This window comes from Heterocephalus glaber, unplaced genomic scaffold (genome assembly GCF_053883595.1).
Source record: "Heterocephalus glaber isolate CG9 unplaced genomic scaffold, H.glaber_assembly_v1.0 deba00001733, whole genome shotgun sequence".
Classification (NCBI taxonomy): domain Eukaryota; kingdom Metazoa; phylum Chordata; class Mammalia; order Rodentia; family Bathyergidae; genus Heterocephalus; species Heterocephalus glaber.
The window spans coordinates 8,313,212-8,334,203 of NW_028258444.1; the positions used below are offsets into that span (position 1 = coordinate 8,313,212).

A 20,992-nucleotide genomic window follows, 5' to 3' on the forward strand; every position below is an offset into this window, starting at 1 on the left:
GTGATGTTTCACTAGACATTAAAACTGCCTATTAGGAACATGTAAAGAATTTGGGTATGGAATAACTCATGGTAACGGAAACAAAATTTTTATGGTTAGAGATTGTTAACTTTGCCTTTGCTTCTTTTTCTTTTCCAAGTCAGCTCTGACTTGAAAAATACAACTGAAGCCAATACAGAATTACAGTGATGATGGTTTGAAACACTATCCCTGGGACCAAGTCAGATATTTCCATGTATTTAAGCTTGCCTTGGAGGAGTTACGAAACCGTGGTCAATCCCATCGAGCTGTGGTGAGCAGAATTCAAGACACACTGCACTCCCACGGCCTCCCCCACATCCCTAAGGACGTGCGGCCTCTGCTGGAGGTGCTCACAGCCACCTTAGAGGTTGCCAGAAGAGGGGCCCCGAGCCCTGGACCGGAAGGAGGCGCTTCCGGTGCGCCGTGGCGCAGTGGCTGTTGGGAGCTTGCGCCTGGGGAGGAGGTTCTGAGAGACTAGAAGAGAGTGCCGCTTGGCCCAGAGCTGCGAGATTTGAGCTCCACCCATTAGTGGCTTCTCCTTGGAAAGGTTTGGAGAGATGAACTGGGTTGGGGGGTCACGGTAAGTAGAGCTTTAGAGCCAGACACTATAGTCCTGGTGTTCTGGACGTTCATTCCTATAATGATGCCTTTTTCCTAGACCCTGGCAGAGAGCTCCCATTTTTAGTTAGAAACAACCTTGTAGAAGTAGGTCTTTTAGGCATTATCCACATTAGGATGAGTTTGTCGCACCATATCCCTCTTCCTAAAACAAAAGCAGCCCAGCTCCTCCCCACTGTCTGTCCAAGGTTTTCACCTGTGGGATCCACTGTGCGCGAGGTTCCTTACCGCTCTGCCTGGCTTCCCAGGTGTCCTTCGTTCTCAGATGATCCCACTGAGCACCCAGCCCCATGCTACAGCCTTGCTTGGTAGGGATTCTGGTTTATTATATACTTTGTGCATGAATTTGAAAAGTATTGATCAGCACAGTCCCCATTGCACTTAAATACATGATGGGGCAGCAGTATCACCATATTTTCAAATTATTGTTTTAAAAAGGCAAGTGTAGTAAGCACTTTTTACTTGAATAACTATCTTAAAATTTACCATTTTGTTTTAAGGATTTATCACAAACTATGATAGGTTGATGATTTAGTTTTATATAACCTATTCATTCTAGTGACATTAAAGTCCACTATGGTAGAAATCATGTAGGTCTGAAATTTCATTTGATAAAAAGCATTGACAGAATTGATTGAAACACAAAGCCATTACATACTTTTGTTGTTACATGTAGACCTAGGACAGTAGTGCTATAGTTAGAATATAAAACAGTTAAATTTAAAAATTTTTTAAGAGGAACATGGCTTTTGTGTCTACCAAGTGTTATAACAATATCTGTTAACCTTAGCATAAGCATTTACTGTATCCTATTGAATACATTAATAGTGTACTTTAGAAATTTATTGGGATTATTTCTTGTTAATGTTCTGACAGCACATTTGCACTTTGGAGAAAAGTGATAATTCAGTTACAGCCTTCAGCAGGATTTAGTTGATACATGATTCCAATATGATGTTTGAATTTGTCATTTTAACATAAATATTAAATAAGAAACAATTTTACAAAGACTTAAGCATTCTTAAAATGTAGGTGCTGCTTATATTCTTTTATGTATGACAAACCTTTCTGGCTATCCTGAGTAATTTTTGGAGAGTGCAAAAGCAATATTCTGTAGGAAATGTATTCTAGGATTGTGGTTCTTGAAATGAGGTACTGCTGCTTTACTTGGAGGCAGTAGACACTAGGAAGCTGTGAAACCACAGAATAGATAAACATGTTATATTGTAGAGTGAAATGTAAAATTCCTGAGAAATGTTGAGATAAACTGTAGTTTCAAATAAATTTTTCTTGAAAGGATGGTCTCGTTAGGGTGAAGTTCCACATTGATAATGAAAAAGTGAGTGCCTTTCCTTTCTACTGTCAAAGTAGGCAAGCATAGTTGATGTTGGCTCTCTAATTATCTAAGTTGCCTCAGTCTGCAACAGTGCTTTTAGTAACCACTAGCACCTGATTCAAGCTACTACAGAATAGAAATTTTAATCCTTATCTGAGTCCATCTGGAGTATCTGTTTACTCTCCTCCGTTATTATCAGGGGTGTTTTCTGGTTGGCAGTTTTAACTGTTAGGAACTTCAAATATAGACAAGTAAATTGACCAGAGAACAATTCCACAGCTCCTTCAGAACAACTTCAGAGCACCCAACATCAGTTCAACAAAGGTATGTGTGTGTGTGTATATATATATACACACACACACACATACCTTTTTAGCACAGTAAGTTTTGCAAGATTTTGAGGAAAAAAACATAATTCTGGTTCCACAAAAAGAACCTTAAGATAGAATGTTGAGATTAGAATTCGGTAAATCACTGATGATAATGCTTAAAAATAGTAGACCCTTGACTTATGAACTCCATTGGTTCCAAGGGCTGGTTGTAATAAAATGATTGTGAGTCAATACAGCTGAGATCTGGATGTTTCCCTGAGTACATGCTATAGATAACAAGAGGCAGGTGAATCTTCCGTTAAAGTAATTAACCCAAGTTTTTTGTATGTCAGGCCAGTCGTAACTGGAGGATCCATTGTATACAACAAGCCCTGTTACTTTTTGTACATAGCTTATTTTTTTCTTAACAAGAATCTTATGATGCAGACACAAATGTTATACTAGTTTTACTAATGGTATATTGAAGCAGAATTAGTTAACATGAAGTGACTTGCTCAGGGTCACCCAGTTAGTAAATAGCAGCCCAGTATCTTTAACACATTAGTTCACGACAGAGACATAATTCGTATATCTTGCTGCTGGGTGACTCTGAACCATCAGGTGGCATGGAACAGTAGTCATGCTTGTAGCACCAGTGATTCAAGCTGGGAGGAACATGTTAAACACTATGCTATGCTACATAAAAGATAAGTATTGTAAAAGTGGCACAAATAAAGGGCTATGGAAATTAAACCAAGAAATATCAAATCACCCAAAGCCCGGAAACATTCAGTTCAGTATTGCACAGAACAAATACTTCAGAAGCAATGAAACATACTCAAAAGGTGAAAAGGTGAAATAAATGATCAAATTGCAGACCTAGTTTTTAGCAAGACTTAGAAGAAATGGAATGGGAAGGAAGGTACAATTTGAAGAACTTGAAAGGATTACTTGGCAGTTAGGTGGGTCTGCATTAAGACACTTACAATAAGGGGCTCTACGTATTTGGTCAACTGAATGAGTAAAGCAGGCTATAACAAGTTATGTTTTGGTAGTAGCAACCTGATTGCATATGCTTACTTGAAGCAGTGTTCTTGTTTTATATTATAGAAACTTAACATCTTAATTGCAGTATCATTTGATAGGAACATCTTCATAATTTTTACAGTTGCAGAGGTCTTCACAACTTTTCTCATATAAAACGACATTTTACCTTTAGCTGCTGTTCAGTTTAGGAATTCTGTAGATCATACATAAAGTGTCCTTTTTTTATGAGAACTAGCTTGGGGAAGAAGTAAGCTTCCTTTGTAAAAAAAAAATTATTTACATGGTTAGCTTTAATGTTGTGGTTTTTGGACATCTTTAAAAGATATCGTAAGATTTCATTTCATAGTCTCAGGGCAAAGAGATTTGGTTGAAGCAGAAACTGATTTAATTCCACATGATAGTGTTTCCCAACTATTGCTGAAACTTGCTACTCAGTGATAATGTCAGATTTTTTAATTTAATGGACTATTTTTATTGAAAACTATTCTTCAGTTTTTTGGATATCAATATGCTCCTTTCTTTTTTTAATCCTTTCTTGACAAAATTAAAATATCAATCCCTTGTTGCCCCTAAGAGTTAAAAACATAGTTTTTTTTTTTTACTTGTTTGGAAATTATTGACTTATAATTCTCACTTTTGTCTTTTACCTGAGATCCTGTATTTTCCTAATCAAATTTACATGCAAAATTGAAAGGACAGATGTAAGCATTGGTTTTTTTTAAACTTTGGAAAAGATTCTTTTATTTTCTTTATTAATCAGTTGTCTTTATTCAATCACCAAATTTAGAGCAAGGAATGAAAGTGGTGAGAGGAAAGGAAATTATAAAGATGGAACAAATTTTTGGGCCATAGAATGCTATTAAGAATCAGATTGAACTATAGATCTACAAATACAATGCAATACATGCATTGAAAGACTTTTTTAATTTAAGGAGTTTATTTTTATAATTGTGATTGAAGAATGCTCCCAGTGTCATAAAAAGGCACAGGTAGAGTTCTGAAGCAGGGAGGTGAAGGAGAGATTACCATTTTGAGGTACAGGTCTGGATCTAGTAGTTCAACTAAGCCAAAAGTTACATGCTGTATAACTGGCACTTTCTGAAAATGTTATAGTGTCTTGGGGGAGGAAAATAATTATATTAAGTTTGAAAATGTTTAAGAGCATAGGCCCATAATTATGATATACAAACTATTATTCACAAACTAGGCAATGTGAATAATAATAGGATAGTTTAAGTGCAGGCTTGACTAATCAGAAGTTCAGACTAAGAAATTCTAAGACAACTCTAAGGAAGGTTCAGATTGACAAAAACAAAGAAACATTGCTTAAATAGTTGGAGATAAAATATATTTAATTATTTAAAATGTGTGTCTATGTGTGCTTGATGGTGAGTTCGAAAGCCAGAGAAGTTGAATTTTTTTTTTTTTGGTACCAGGGATCCAACTCAGGACCTTGAACTTGCGAGGCAGGCAGGGTGCCACTGAGCTAAATCCCTGGCCTCAAGAAGTTGAAGTTTTATCTGTCATTAGATAGCCATTCAAATTCAGGATTAGTGTTATACTAGCATTGTGACTATTAGTTTGTGATGTTAGTGGTACGCAGATTGAAATATAGCTGGGAGACACTCAAACAGTGATAAAAGTTGGGATTCTAGTATAACTGTATACAGGCATTCTTCAAGCCTAGTAAACTCATGTCCTAAAACTTGTTTTGTGGGGACCACAGGTTACGTGAATTGAGGTTGATTATTAAACCTCTATACAGGGACAGATCCAGGTTGTGGGCAAACCCTCGTTATGGACAAACAATATAAAGGTAGATACAGAGCCTTGGAAGGGTTACGTTCAAGTAAAGGGGCCTGACACTTAACGGTAATAAGCTGTACAGTAAATTGGCTTTTGTCTACATCTCTTCATCTGTTACAAGTGGATAATACTTAAATGCACATTCTGGTTTGCCCGAGGTTCATGCCTGTGGTCCTAGGAACATTCCCAGTTTAGCGTTTGTTTTGGAGTTTTCTTTATTGTTAACAAAATATAAGCTACCATTAATAGTTCTATTAAAACAAGCCCGGAGAGATTCTATGAATGTCTTTAAAAGAAAAAATCTGTTCAGTGGTTCTGTTTGTGGGTGAGTCATATGTACAATGAAGAGAGTCCTCATTTTAACATGTGGTTAAATCTGAAAGGCATTCAGTGAGAATCCAGCTTTCTTTCTGACAGCTTTCTTAATCTTGCATAAAATTGCATTTTGAAATTTTATTTTTGCATTCAGAGTGTGTTGGAATATTGTGATTTTTTTGATGGAGGGCCTATTTTTAATTGGTTAATTTTATATTTTGCATTAGAATGAATTTGAACAGTCCTACAATTTTATGTTGTCTAAATTTGGAGAAAAATTTACAAGAATCAGACTACTTATTTGTTATATTCTATTTTGTAAAAATAAGGAATTTACTCTAAGTCAGTGGTAGTGAACCTATGGCTTGCATGCCAGAGTGAGCTGTTTGTATCATTGAAAGCTCTGAAAGGTTCACCATCCTTGCTCTAAGTGGTTTGGCATGGAGAGTGCTTGTGAAAATATTTGGGCTAAATGAAAACAGAATGAGTGGAGGGGTGATGGGGTAAAGGTTGATTAATGGGTACAAAGTTACAGTTATGCAAGAGGAAAAAGTTCTGGTGTGCTTTTGAACAGGATGTTTAAAATGGTTCAAGATAATGTATCTCAAAGAGCTAGAAGGAAGCATTTTGAATGTTTCAAATGGTTTCATTGTAAATTATAAATGTTTGAGGAGATATATCTTTAACCTGATTTAAATATTTTGATTCATAAATAAAATTGTTATGTGTGCATATACCTGTACACATGCATGCATATATCCATATGTATACATGTTCATATATATACACACATGATTTTAGTGATATGAAGTTATTTCCTTTTACTCAAGACAGTAAAGCCTTGGTGTTTCTGGACATATAATGAGCATTGAACAAATATTATTTATTTTTAGGTGGTGATAATATAGTTAGTAAAGCTAAGGTTAACCCAATTGGTTGAATGGAATTATTTGGAAGTTTATTGAGTTTTGGCAATGAAGATCCTTTCAATGTGTGATGTAATTGTTAGCTGCTAAAACTAATATATTCTAGTATTGTTGCTGAAAATTTATATTCTTGACACATTTCAGGATATTTTCATCACTGTCAACATATTACTAGTAAAACATTTCTTTTAATAGGAACAACTAATACGATTTATTAGTGACTTCTTTAACCTTAACTGTGAACTTTGTCTCAGTTCATTGCCTACATTACTTCTTTAAGATTTTAAAATATTTAGAAGTCTGAGGGGTTTTTTTTTTGTAATTATAATATTTCTTACTAAAACTGAAATCTGTAAGCTACCTGTAAGAAAGACTATTTGGAATGTTTGTGTGGAAAATGTACTATTTTAAATATAAAATGAATTGCCAAATTGCATCTAAGTACTATTTTATTAAATTTAATGGAACTATGTTAAATGTTCTGAGAATATTTCTAAATTTTAGAGACAATATGAATGAAACTATGAATATGTTCATTTTCTTCCTGGTTTAATGGTAATATGAACAGCCTGAAATATACTTCTGAATTGCAGTGTCATTCACGTTTCTAAAATCTTTTCCAGTGTATGATTGAGATTGTTCATGTTTATGATTATAGCCTGTAACTGTGGGACAATATTTTCCATATGAAAATGCTATAATTTAGTCCTGAGAACTTAATTAGGTTCTATAATTTTGAGTGACACATGAATTGCTGCTATATTTCACAATTTTTAAAATTCTTTTTGTAATTTATACATCTCTAAAATCCTTCTTTGTATATTATAAGAGAAATGCATTTAAAAGGCATAACATTCTAACATACATCATTACTATTCCTAACACATCAGGTTGACCTGCTTTAGTTTTTTGGAAAACCAATGTAAGTACTTTTTCTAGGCTAGTTACTGTCTTGAATCTTAATAAGTCCACTAGCTAGTAATGTTAGATTTTGATGTTTTATGTTAATATTAATTTTAATGTGGCAAAAAGCATGAAAGTTTTTCATTTTCTGGTCATTGATGTATTAGCTTTCTTTACATTTTACAATCCAGCTTAAGATATTATTATAAAATCTTGACATTCTGAAACAGTTTCTTTACATAGCAACATAACTCCTAGCAACAAATTAATCAGCAAACAAAACAGAAAAGAAAAAGAAACAACAAATTAAGACTGATAATGTAAGGCATTTATGAATATGACACCCATATTGTTTAATTCCTATGTAGTTTCAATAATTCTTAAGGAAAGTCTATGTAAAATTTACAGGTTAGTGTTTCTTTGGCAGCTTTATTGTTTTGATGTCCTTTTTTATTTAAACAGTATTTCTTTAACATTTTCTTTAAATCTTATTAGAAAGAATAGCAAGGGGTAGGAATGCCTGATGAATTTCTGTAGCCATCCTGGTTTTCCTTTTCCCTGTCTCTTGTTTTTTTTCCCTCTTTCTCTTCCTTTCTCTTCCTTCCTTCCTTCTCTCCCTCCCTTGTCTCCTTTATATTTCTCTCATTTTCTTATTTTTCTTTCTTAGCAAAGAATAGTGTAGTGAATATCTTTATTCTTCCTACTAGAATGAGTAACTTGTAGAATGTACTATGAATAACTATGAAGAAGTATGGCCTATTGATTTTCTCTGAAATATATAGGTATAATGGCAACCAGTATTGTTCATTCAAGCTTTCATTGAATGAGATGATTGTAGTGTATTTAACAATCTGTATTCCAGAGTAATTACTGTTAAAATGATGAGCCTCATTCCGTGCTCCGTCTCACCTCTAAGTCTCTAGTAATTCACATTTTAAGACAAAAATTAGAGCAACACTGATAAAAGTTACTTTTGTGAAGCATACATAAATTTCATGAATAAATTGGCATTTGAATGGAATCTTGAAGGTACTGGAAATTTTGAATATAAAAATATGGTGGGAAAAGTCCCTCTAATATGGAGAAAAGTACTGTGTATATATTTTGCTTTGTTTGGACATATGAATTCTTGAAGTAGAATGGTAAATAAAGTTGAAATCTAAGTTGGGACCATGCTAAGGTGAAGTCATGTCCCCCGTGTGATAATAAGAGCTGGGTTTTAGAATGTTTACCCACATAGTAAAATATGTTGGAAAATAGTTGCATGAAATCAAAGAGATACTTTAAAATTTACTAAATCAAAGAAATACTTTAAAATTTAAAAATTGGCTACACATTTAACACTATAGTAGTCAGTGTAGAATGGTTTTAGTGAATGACTTCTGAGGAATCATCTGCAAGTCCTTTTGATTATGTGAAGATTTTGTGGTATGATTTATTTTTTTATCACATATAAAGTTTCAAATAGTTCTCTTACTTTTTAGTGAGTCATTACTATCTTATTTTTTTAAGCAAACCATATACAGCAACTATTAGGAAACACATAATCATCAGCTACTTTATTGTACAGTAGCTTTTTAGAAGACATTTGTAATCTTTAACCTATCATTTGAGCCCTACGTTTGTGACCAGAGGAGAACCCACAAAGAGGATATAGCAACCTCAACTGACCCACTGAACAAGTTCTTTTAAATTTTTTTAGACAGGGAATTGAACCGAGGACCTTCACATAGAGCTACCTCTCCCACCTTTTTTAAAAAATATTTTTTGTTTTGAGATAGGGTCTAAGTTGTCCAAGCTGGGCTCAAACTTGTGATCCTCCTGCCTCAGCCTTCTAGAGTGCTAGGATTACAGGTGTGAACTACCATGCTCAGTTCAGCTTCTTGATTCATGTCACAGAAAAAGAATTGCAGGATGTACCAATGTGAGGCATAGATAGGTTTATCTTCAACTAGGATAACTGAAAAGGACACACACTGAAGCAGGGATTCAGAGTAACCCACTCAAAAAATCATGAGGCCAGCTTTTAAGGATTAGTTGAGATGGGTCGGGATTTGGTTAGTCATTCTCTCAATTCTGTAGTTCTCTGGAGTCCTTTCTGCTTCAAGGAGGATGTGGTTCCCTGAGATTATTGCCTGTGCTTGAGAGTGAGCTCATAATAGGGCAGTCTTCTAGTTTCTTTTCTTTCTGGAACCTGAGGTGACTACAGGTTTAGAGGCTTCTAGGTTTCTCAGGATGAAGGGGTCATGGGGGAGGGGCCTGGGACTGGATATTGTAACAGCTGATAATTAGATGTCCCTGTAAATCCTGAAAACTAGTCATTCTTATATTGGCACACTCAGTCTTGAAAGTAGATGAGATAGTCAGGAGTTACTAATCAAAAAGAAGGGACTGTAAAGCAGCCAGGGGTGGAATTCACTGTCCAGGAGTGAAGATGGTACAGGCAATGTTATCCATTGTTCACTAGTAGCAGCAGTGTTGTCCCTCTGAGGCCAGTTGTGGCATGCTTTGGCATGAACCTGCAGCTGATGAGACTGTCTTGTCTTTGTGCAAACTCTGGTTCCTCAGCCTTCTCAGCAGGTCTTTTGCCTACTCAATTTCCTTTTAATAAGTATTTATTTTTGTTTGAATCAGTCAATTACGCTTTCCTTTTGTTTGTAACTAAGAATTCTGACTGATGCAGTCATCTCTAATGCATGTAATTAAGAGTCACTATATTGGGCAAAGCATTTAGATTATATGAAAAAACAGTACTTTAATAACAGAGATAACCTTAATAATAATTTTAAATGTTCTCAAATTGACTTTTGACATATATGTCAGAATCCTTTTTCACTTTCACTGTGGTCTAGTTATTAGTAGGCTGATCTAGATATTATTGGGCTTAATTTCATAAGTTTTTTCTCATGCACACAGGAGTGGGCATTATGTAGTGCCCAAAATTTGGTAGAATCTATAGAAATGTCCTAGATAATGGAACATCAGCCTGGACAAAATTGATTTATGTATACATGAAGAATATATTTAGACTTTGACTTGTCCCCAGTTTTGTAGAGCTGTATAACATTGAACTAATTGTGCAATAAAAAATGATGGAGACTAAACTAATCTCTAGTGTATTTGTAAGGCCATATAGAGCAGAAGATGAGGGGTTCTTTGCTCAATAAATGCAAAATGAACAACTAAGACATAGCTAATAGATATGTTAAATGACAAGTTTAATAAGTGAAGGAATCTGAGAATATTCAATATCTGTCATTCATGGTGTATGTGAGAACCATTGGTGAACATCTTTGCATTTGAACATCTTTGCATATTCTCAGATGTTGTGTTTGAGACAGTATAAGGTAGTTTTGGTTAAAATTTTCCAAATCAGACTTCCTAGATTTGAGTCCTGCCAGTATCACTTATTAGCAGTGTGACCTAGGGCAAAGTACTTAATTTCTCTGTCCCTTAATTTCTCATCAGTAAGTTGGGTTCAGAAATAGAACCTACCCTAGAGAGTTGCTGTGAAAATTTAATGAGTTTATGCATGTACAATGTCTGAAGTAATTAGAGTAATGCAAGATATTTAGTACTCATCATTGGCAGTTATTTTGATATTATATAATCTCATATAATTCAGATATATTTTATCATTTTACTTATAGTTCTTACATAAATATTAAATTTGACACTATATTTTCAAACATATCTAAAAGATAAGCAGAATGTTTTATAACATTCTACTATTATTGATAGACTAAACATTTTATAACTATTAAATATTGCACTGTTATTTTGGCACAAGGATCATCCATAATGACTAGATTTTTTTTAAAAAGGCACTGTGGTCTGAATATTTGTGTCCCCCTCCCCATTCATATGTTGGGATACTCACCCCAGGGGTGATGGCATTGGGAGACAGGGCCTTTGGGAGGTGACTAGATCATAAGAGCAAAATCCTCCCTGATTGAGATTAGTACCCTTGAAGATACCCCAGAGAGATAGCTCAATCTTTCACCATGTGAGGGCACAGTGACAAGCGATGTTCTATGAACCCGAAAATGGATCCTTACCAGACACCTGATCTTGTTGGCACGTTGGTCTTGGACTTTACAGCCTCTAGAACTGTAGGAGATAAATTTCTGTTGTCAGTATGTAGGCCCAAAGCTGTGATACTTTTTCTCACTCATCATAAAGGTCACAGCTGAAATAAGCTTCCCATTTCCTTAGATCATAAATAGATTTTTATCTGTTCTTTTATTCCCTTTTGAGTTCAGTAGAATTTTGAAATACAAAGAAAATAGTGGTGTTGTCCAAGAGTATCGCTATCAGTTGAGACTGTTACATTGGTGTATCCTTTTCAGTGCATTAATTTCTCTTATCTTGTTTTTGTAATTCAGATTTAATTTTGTGCTAAATTATTCATTTTAAACAGAGAGTGTTTTTAATCAGATCTTGGATTTCCTAAGAAAATTGGGATTAAGGTGCTTATAAAAGAGAGAGATAGCTCACCTCTTTTACCATGCAAGGACACAATGAGAAGCATCATCTATGAGCTCCAGAAAATGGGCCCTGACCAGGCACCAAATCTGTTGATAGGTTGACCTTAGACTTCACAACTTCCTAAGTACATTTTCATAGTTTCTTTTTAGGAAATATTACAGTGATCAGTACAGGTTTAAATTTTAATTTAAAAACTTTAGTTTAACTAAAATGGCAGTCATCTCAGAAACCAAATCTGTAATCTCTCTATGTCTTATCTTTGCTCCCTTTGTAGGACCAGGGTTCTGATCAAGCAGGAAAAAAGAAAGCAAAAGGTAAGGAAAATACTGTTTTTGTGTTAGCCTTATGCAAATAATGTTCTGAAACTTTTTTTACCATTAATAAATTCACATAAGTGAAACTGGATTATTGTCTTCCAACCAGTTTTGACTGACTTCAAGATAATTGTTGATTTTCGCAGTCTTTCTAGTTGTAAGATATATCATAAATCTGGCCATATCTCACTACCCATAGTGTTAGCACTCTAATTTAAATCCTCTTTGGATTATACAGTACTGTCATGCCTTGAGTTCTAAGTTCTACTTCTATTTATCTTGTGTTATTATTGACTATGCCGCATAGTAAATTTGAGCATGCATATACTTACAACTGAGCAGTATGTGTCTAAGAGAAACTTCTGCACATGTGTACTTGAAGACATGTACAAGATTAGGGATTGGGGATTGAGTCACTGTTACTTCTAAAATAGCAAAAAGAGAAAGGAGAAAGAGGAGGAATGGAAGGGAATAACATGAACATTCATTAGCAATAGCTTTGTTAAGTTTTGGCATATCCAAATAATGGTATGGCAGTGCAAATGTGTCAACTACAGGTACTTAGTGTAGATCAATCTCAAGTACATAATATTGAGCAAAAGAAGCAACTAATAGAAGAATCCATGCAGTAATATCCTTTTTAAAAATGTTCCAAAACAGGATGACAAATAAGAAACCAAAACCCAGTGTATTACTATGACCAAAAGTAGTAAAATGTAAAGAAAAGCGAGTGACAATTATGGTAGCTGCTCTCCCTTGGTCCCTTCTCTTTCCTCCTCTCACCTCTGATTGACATCTCAGCCTGCTGCACTGTACAGCTGTTGCTCATGTCAACAATGTCAGTGAATTGAAAGAGTATCTTTCACTCCAGCATTTTAATAGATCATTGACAGTTTGCCATTCCTTTCACATTGAAAGAAACTCCTCCCATGCTTTCTTTGACACATTGTTTCGATTTTATTTATGTCTCTCTGATTGTTCCTATTTTCAAGCTATAATTGATTTCTTAGTCTCTGAAAACTCTTATTTTCTTCAGATTCTTTTCTTATTGTTTCTACTATGTGAGACTTGACAGAAAAATTGAGCCTAGTTTTGTCATATACCTTTGTCCTTCCTAAGAACACAGATTTGGGGTGAGCATAATTCTCTAGAATGAAGGCACACTCCTTTGCAGACAATCTTTGTACTGTCTGTCCCTGTTCCTGAAACCTTCTATTACTATGCTCTTTGGCTAAGTCTGACTTATCCCTATCTTAGAAATCATTTCTTTTTTTTTTTTTTTTGGTACTGGGGATCGAACTCGGGTCTTTGTGCTTGCGCAGCAGGTGGCAAAACCACTGAGCTAAATCCCCGGCCCTTAGAAATCATTTCTTAAGAAACTTTCCCTGTCTTCTTGTCTGCCCCCTACTGACTCCCCAAACCATAATTTACATACTAAGGGTTCTAAGGGTTTTGTACCATTCCTTATCATACTCAGTGATAATTGTGTTGTCTTCCACATTTTGATTTTGTCTATCACAAAATATAGTGCTTTAAGAAGTAACAACTTAATTCCAAGAGACCATCATTATTGACTTAGTAATCCTAAAGGTCCTAAAGGTTATCTCCTTGCTGAACCAATGTGTGATCTTTTAAAGACATTTAACTCCCAATTTGGGGTTGTAAATCACTCAAATGAAAGATGAATGCATATGTTTTTCTGTGATTTGTTTTGTAAAACAGAACATTTACTTTTTTTTGCTTGATACCTGGCAAGTCTCTTGTAGTTTTACAAGTTTTTTAATATTCTTAAACATTGACAGTATTTCAAGATGTTAATGTGAAAAGGCCTTAACCTTTTTAAAATACAATAATGTAATCACTTTCAAATATGACTATTTGCATTAAAGTTTTTGCCAACTTGGTATTTTCTTGCTTTTGACAATTCGCATTTATAAACAAGCTTAGGGAGTTGTATTATGAATTATTTAGTGGAAGAGAAAATTTTGAAGAGAATTTGTTACAGTGTCTAATACATAAAAGTTGCTCAATAAATAATAAATGGCTTTGAACTTGGTAAATTAAGGATGTAATTTAGAAAAAAAAAGAGAATGACAATAGGAATAATTATAGTTCAAACAACCAAAAAAATAAAAACTGGGTAAAGAGTGATAATTATGTGCAGGCCAAGTTTAAAGAAACAAATGGACATCTAGGAGTCATGGAAGGGTAGCAAGGAATTAATTATTGTTTAGATTAGATCTTATAGAGCTATTTTTCCTTCTCACTTCAGTTGAATTTTGTTTTTTGGTACTGGGGATCAAACTCGGGTCCTTGCGCTTGCAAAGCAGGTGGCGGAACCACTGAGCTAAATCCCTGGCCCCTCAGTTGACTTTTAATGGCACTTAACTATATCTTTTAAGGCTTTTTGTGTCTGAAAGATAGCATACTTTAGAGGAAAACAAGTTTTTAATTTGTCAGATTAGCAGTTTTATTTTTTTCCTACATATAATTTCTAACCTTTTGATACCTGGATACCTTTTTAAGGTTACAATTTAAAAGTTACATTTAACAAGAGAAAGATTATAAAAAGCTATGAAATTTAGAATCTTTAGGCATGCTTCAAGTTTGTCATAATTGACTCTAGTTTGTATGTAATCATATAAAGGTTGTATCACAAAAATATAAAAATATTAATGGTTTAATAGCATTAGTGCTTTTTATTTATGATTTTATCCTAAACCACCTACCTTATACATTAATTTTTTTGTGTATTTTAGGAATACTTTGAAAGGAATAGGTTAAAATCAAAAATGAAATTACTGGGAGTTTTGTCTCCTACTAAAAATTCTGCTGTCAGTTTAGACCTTCTCAATCTTTATACAGTAAATCAGATATCTTGTAAGAAAAAAGCACCTGGTAAGTCTTTCCAATACCATTTTGTTTAGACATTGATGTGATTATAATAACATTTAACTTTCCAGTTAGTTTGCATTTTAGAATTCAAAGCAGGTAGAAATTTTATTTTAAAACTTGATTGCATCCTTCAATTAGAATCCTAATTAATATTTGCTTAAAATCATTTGTTACTTAGTCCATTTGTCTTTGTTTTCAGATTATATATGTGTTCTATAAAATTCATTTATTAGATAGAGCTTACTTTACCATACTGGAGCATCAGTTCTTATATTACTCTTTCTAGGCAGAGAGTTAGTAATATATTTACTCATTCACCTGAAAGAAAGGGTGATGGTATAATGGGCCACAAAGGCAACTTGAATAAGGGACTTGAATGCTAAGATTTTTTTCTCCTAGAAGTTATTAGCCTTCTTTTCTCAGGTTTATCATTAAGGCTCAAAATGTGGCCTTAAGAAACTAATATTGCTTACTTCTCCTAGTTTTACAACTAGAGAAAGAGTTGTTTCTTTGTTTCCAAATTTTAAATTTTACACGTGCCAGGTCCTAGTAGTGGAACAATTTCACTTAAAACCTGAGGGTTGGATTCCATTACTGGCTCGTCATTTCATCAAATGACTACCCCTAAACCAATTATTTGCCCAGAAAGGGAGGGTTTTAAAGGAGGATAGAGAGTCTCCACTAGAAATGTATATTGGGAGTGAGTATAAAAAACATTTCTCAATGGGCCGGGGATTTAGCTCAGTGGTTTCGACGCCTGCTGCACAAGCGCAAGGACCCGAGTTTGATCCCCAGTACCCCCCCCCCGCAAAAAAAAAAATTCTCAGAAGAGACGAGTAGGTAAAAGTACTGAACAGACAAAAGTGTATGTCGTCTATAAAGAGAGACAAGTCTTCTCCCTGTATATAGTTTAAAATCCAATGAGGGAGATAAAGCTAATCAAGAACAATAAAATGTGCAAAGTGCTAAAATATAGAAAGTATATAACATTGTGAGAATACATGGCATAACATAACATCTTACAACACAAGGGTAAAGTAGGACTAAATTAGTAGGGCCCCATTCTCGAAGGGTATGTAAGATTAAGAAGGGATGTTTTTAATTATGTGATAGTTGTCAATACTGTAACTTTTTCTAGCATGGCTAGAGTATTTTTAGTAACATTTCTTAAATGTATAATGTTATGCATCAAACAGTGCCTTACAATATTTATCCTTAAATTATAATTTAACATTTTTTTCACTATAGAAACTGTAAAAAAACCAACCCATGTGAATATGAACAGAGACATAAAAATGCCTCTAAGACAGTATGACTTAGAACTTCCAGTGTCACCTCATCATATACCTTCTAAACTCTGCCTTGATGATACAGAAAACCAGTAAGTTTTAGCTGGTATTTTATTACTAGGTGTTTACATTTGTTATTATCAGTATTTTCATTTATTGTAAAATGTACAAGGTGCTTACCTTCACATGCCATTTTTGTTTGCCCAGTGATTTTGTAAAACTGTTAGGACCTTTATCAAACGGCCTACATATTTTGTACACATATTTTTATTTATCATAAAAATGTTTAATTCTTTTAAAACTCAGTAATTTTATGACCTTGGAATGATTTACTTATAATTGTGTATGTTTCACATGCTTGTGTAGAACACTATGAGTTTTAAATGCATAAAAAGTTAATTTTATTGCTTTTTATATTTTTCACCTTAAAATTTTCTTTTCAGCGGTATACACTATCAAAAACTCAGTAACAAGGTGACATATGGCCCAGTTCAGGTGAGACTTTAAGAGAAGGCTCATAAGGTATTTTAACAATTGTGACGTTCCACTGAATACATTTTTGAATGTTGGGGAAAATTATCCTTTAAAAATTTATACACTTTCAATTGATTTTTAAAAAGCTTTCCAACTTAGAAAACCCATACCTTAAGGACATTTTAATTGACTGCTTATGAGAATCCTTTGGGGATGCTGGTAACATGGCTGTGGGGCCTCTATGTGCATAACATTTGATTCTGCCTGTTAGTGAAGAGTTGTAAAAGGAAGTTCACTTAGGGGATTCTTTAAGTTCACATGTTCATTGAGCAACTCATCTCTTCAAACAAGTGACAGTATTATTTTGTATCAGATTGTAATATAGATTGTGATTTATCCCAAGATGATTTTTCTTCCAAGTGTAAAAAGTATTTCTTAGTAAACAAAATTTTAATTAATTTGAAAATGCAGATTGTGATTAAAATTTGAAATTTTGTTTAATATTCAGTAACATATTATTAGCTCTTCTTTCTTCCCTTTGAATTGCCAGAATGATAGTAGCAGTGATGCTGAAATAATCCCTTGAGAATCCTGTACCCTGGCTTGTGGGTTAATGATACTCAGATTTCCTGTCATCAGAGAGTAGCATGTAGGAATGGAGTGTGAGGGAGGGTGCACAGGGGCAGAGGTTAGAAAGACAGAGGGAAGGAAGTTACTAAGTAACATCTTAGTTGATGACCACTTTCATTTAGAGAGTCCAGTGACTGGCTTGCCACTTCCTTGGACTTTTTCTTTTGTAACTATGCCCTTACCATTTATTTTAGTTTTACTATTTGACCTCTTTAGTTTGTATGTTTTTAAGTGATTTTATCTTTTTTCCTGTAGTCATCACAAGTTATGGACTCATATAGTATATTTGAACCTCAGTTCAGCAGAACAGAAAACTGCTGTTTTAGTATACCATCCTTTTCAACAGAGTTGTCTTCCGATAGACATATTCCAAAACAAACTTTCACTCCCAGAACAGTGCCTAGACCTCTGACGGTTGCATTTGAAAAAAAAAATGAGCAGGTACCTTTGAATCACTAGTTCTTAGCATTTTACATCATTATATTTTCATGATATATTTTTTCTCTTTTTATAGATTTGGAAAATGTAGTTTGAAAATTGGTAATAGAAATTTGAAAATAGTTCAGTGTGTTTTATAGTAGTTATGTTTATAATTGCTAAATAACTGGTGATGTCATGGTGTCTTTTAATATACATGAATTTTTAAAAATTTAAATTTCTAGGTTTAAAATTTTTATGTTCTAAGATATCTGCTAGAATATACATACAGCTAGGAGTAGTGGCACATGCCTGTAATCCCAGCACTCGGAGGCTGAGGCAGGAGGATCACCATGAGTTCAAGGCCAGGCTGCACTATAAAGTGAGACCTTGTCTAAAAATAATGGAAAAATAAAAAGACTATACAGAGATATGATCAACTATACAGATATAATTTAAAAATAAAATTGCCTGGGGATTTAACTCAGCGGCACTGTACCTGCCTCACAAGTGCAAGGTCCTGAGTTCGATCCCCAGTACCTCCCAAAATAAAACATAACAAAACATAAAATAAAATTAAGTTACTATATAATGATACTGCCAATGAAGAAAATAGTTATATAAATATGTCTTGTTAAGAATTAGTTTTTAATTTCTCCTATTTTTAGCATGTACCAGTTTTAGGCCTTATTTACCTGTATTATTTATAAATAAATCTGTAATATAAATTCATAAACTATTACATATACTATGTTAAAATTATACATGCTGTACTATATACTTCAATTTTATTAAAGTATGCTTTACTGTTTCTTGGAGATGAATAATTAGCTCTTAAGTTCTTGTGATATTTGACAGCCTAGGGTTTAATAACTTTTGAATGATATAATGATAGACATTCAATTACCAATTCACTTTCAAGACAAAACCTTGCATTCCAGATTAGTTTCTGATTCATTCTTGCTGCTGTATAGTTTGTAGGATAGATGATAAAACACTGTGCTCTCTACTGAAACAATGTCCTCTAGCCTATACATTGTATACACTGAAGGTATACAGTGGACAGATAAAAATTCTAGACAGTTAAAAAGTCTTATGCTTAATATGGCAGAAGACTGAAAAGAGTAGCTGATGCCCTTCTTTAAGTCTCAGGTGTCCTACCTGAAGTACTGGTGAAGTATTTAATTTAATAAAGCATTGGTGAAGTATTAATAGTATTGGTGAAGTATTTAATTGGAGAGATTTCTAGAGTAGTTAGAATTAAAATATTTTAATCACTTTTCTCTCACATTTTATTTTTCTGTCCAGGAGACTGAACCTAGGGCGTGCTAGTCAAGTACACTGTTTCGTCACTGAAATACTCCCTCCACCTCTTTTCTTGCAATTTGTTCGTGTGTTCATACATCACTTCCAGGTCGACTTTGTCTCTGCAACTCTGTCACTGTCTTCTTTCTGAGACTGAGATATATTAGGTAGATGAACCTTAGTATTAGCTGCCCCTGACTTTGGTCCATTTTAAAATTTTTTTCCACCAGAGACCTCCAGTGTCTCTACCTTTCCTTCATTCCATTCTCATGTTTTTTTTCCTGAGATAGTCTCACTGTGTTGCCCAACCTGGTCTCAAACGTTGACACAAGCGATCCTCAGCCTCAGGCTCTCCAGTGTGAGTGCTAGGGTTACAGTTCTGCACAACTGTATGCACACTGACTCTGCTCCTTTTCCAGACTCTCTAAGTAATGATTGCTTTAGATTTCCCATTTTTGTGTTTCATGGCTTATAAATGAAATATACTATAGATGTACATTATTATTAATGTTGAATTAGTCTATTAATGTTTATGTATACCTTCCAGATTAAAAATGGATGCTCATCTGGTTTCCAGGGTCTTCACATACTGTTCCCATTTTGCACTGAGTGACATGGAAATTCAGAAAGGTTAATACAGTGGTCTAAAATTACTCAGTAAATGGAAGAACTGAGATAATTATAGCAGTTTTCTTGAAACAAACTATTCTTTTCTGTCAGAGAAATTCTAACTCAAGATCACAGTGTTCTGGATGTTTTTGTAATCTTTTTTTATACTGACAGAATGTTATTTAACAATCATTCAGATATTGACAGTGATTTCATTGTTAGAAAAGTATTATTTTTTCAATAGGACTAAGATTTCTTTAGAACTAAAAATACACTTAAATATAGGTATAGTTCACTTAAATGATAAATATGAAATGATATTTGATGACAAATGACATTTGAAATGATATTTGATAAATATCAACTGATAAATATCACTTAAATGATAAGTTAAATTGTATGCATATTCATTTGCTGTTTTGACATTTTCTTCCATTTTTTTTCAGCTCAATAATGTTAATTGCTCTGATTCCTTGGTTTCCAAATTAAGTGAATGTCAAGATGTTTTCAGTTCACCATATGAAATAGCAAAATTTGGAACACTATTTGAACAATCAAACAAGTAAGCAAAGATGCTGAGGGAAGTAAGTGTAGCATTGTGTACTCTCAATTACTAATTTGATTTTAGGGTACACAAACATTTTTCATTAGAAATATAAACAGACAAAAGTAATATTTTTAGGAAAAAAATCACTAAATTAATTAAAATAAGTAATTTTTTACATTTCTTTAAAAAAAAATTTTTTTTTGGTACCGGGCATTGAACTCGGGTCCTTGTGCTTGGGCAGCAGGTGGCGAAACCACTGAGCTAAATCCCCGGCCCCAAGACATATTAATTGTACAGATTACTGGGATTCAGTGTGATGCTTCTGTGCAAGCATATTGCTAATCAAATCCAGCCTTCCCTTTTCCACCCTCCCCAGCTGACACCATTTCCAGTCTCTAGTAATCAGTATTTACTTTCAACTTTTATTAGCTTTCACATATGAGAGTCATGTGATACTTGTCCATGTCTGGCTTTTTTCACTTATCCTAATATTTTTCAGTTAAATACATTCTGCTGCAAATGACAAGATTTCATTCTTTATGGCTGAATAATAACTCACTGTGCATAGGTACCACAATTTCTCCACATTTATTTTAGCTACTCTGAATAGTGCTTCAGTAAATATGGATATGCATATGTCTCTTTGATATGCTGATTTCATTTCCTTTGGGTATATACTCAAAAGTGGAATAGCTGATTATATGGCAGGTCTACTTTAGGTTTTTTTTGATCAACCTCTAT

At 34.0% G+C, this 20,992-nt stretch overlaps 1 protein-coding gene across 4 annotated transcripts in view; it reads left to right on the forward strand.

The window, feature by feature from the left end:
* The first annotated feature begins 285 nt into the window (after positions 1-285).
* The window catches only part of Redic1 (regulator of DNA class I crossover intermediates 1), a 110,038-nt gene continuing 89,331 nt past the window's right edge, over positions 286-20,992 (forward strand). For 2 of the 4 annotated variants that reach the window (XR_015446879.1, XM_087199941.1), the window contains exons 1-5: positions 12,020-12,085; positions 14,845-14,983; positions 16,229-16,361; positions 16,713-16,764; positions 20,151-20,266. Coding sequence is in view for 2 of the 4 variants with exons in the window: in XM_087199941.1 (XP_087056067.1) it covers positions 12,020-12,085; positions 14,845-14,983; positions 16,229-16,361; positions 16,713-16,764; positions 20,151-20,266 (506 nt within the window). In the remaining 2 variants the exon portion in view is untranslated. Of the gene's footprint in view, positions 602-12,019; positions 12,086-14,844; positions 14,984-16,228; positions 16,362-16,712; positions 16,765-17,628; positions 17,815-20,150; positions 20,267-20,992 lie in introns of those variants that run through there. The other 2 variants (XR_015446880.1, XM_087199942.1) reach the window with 2 other exon arrangements.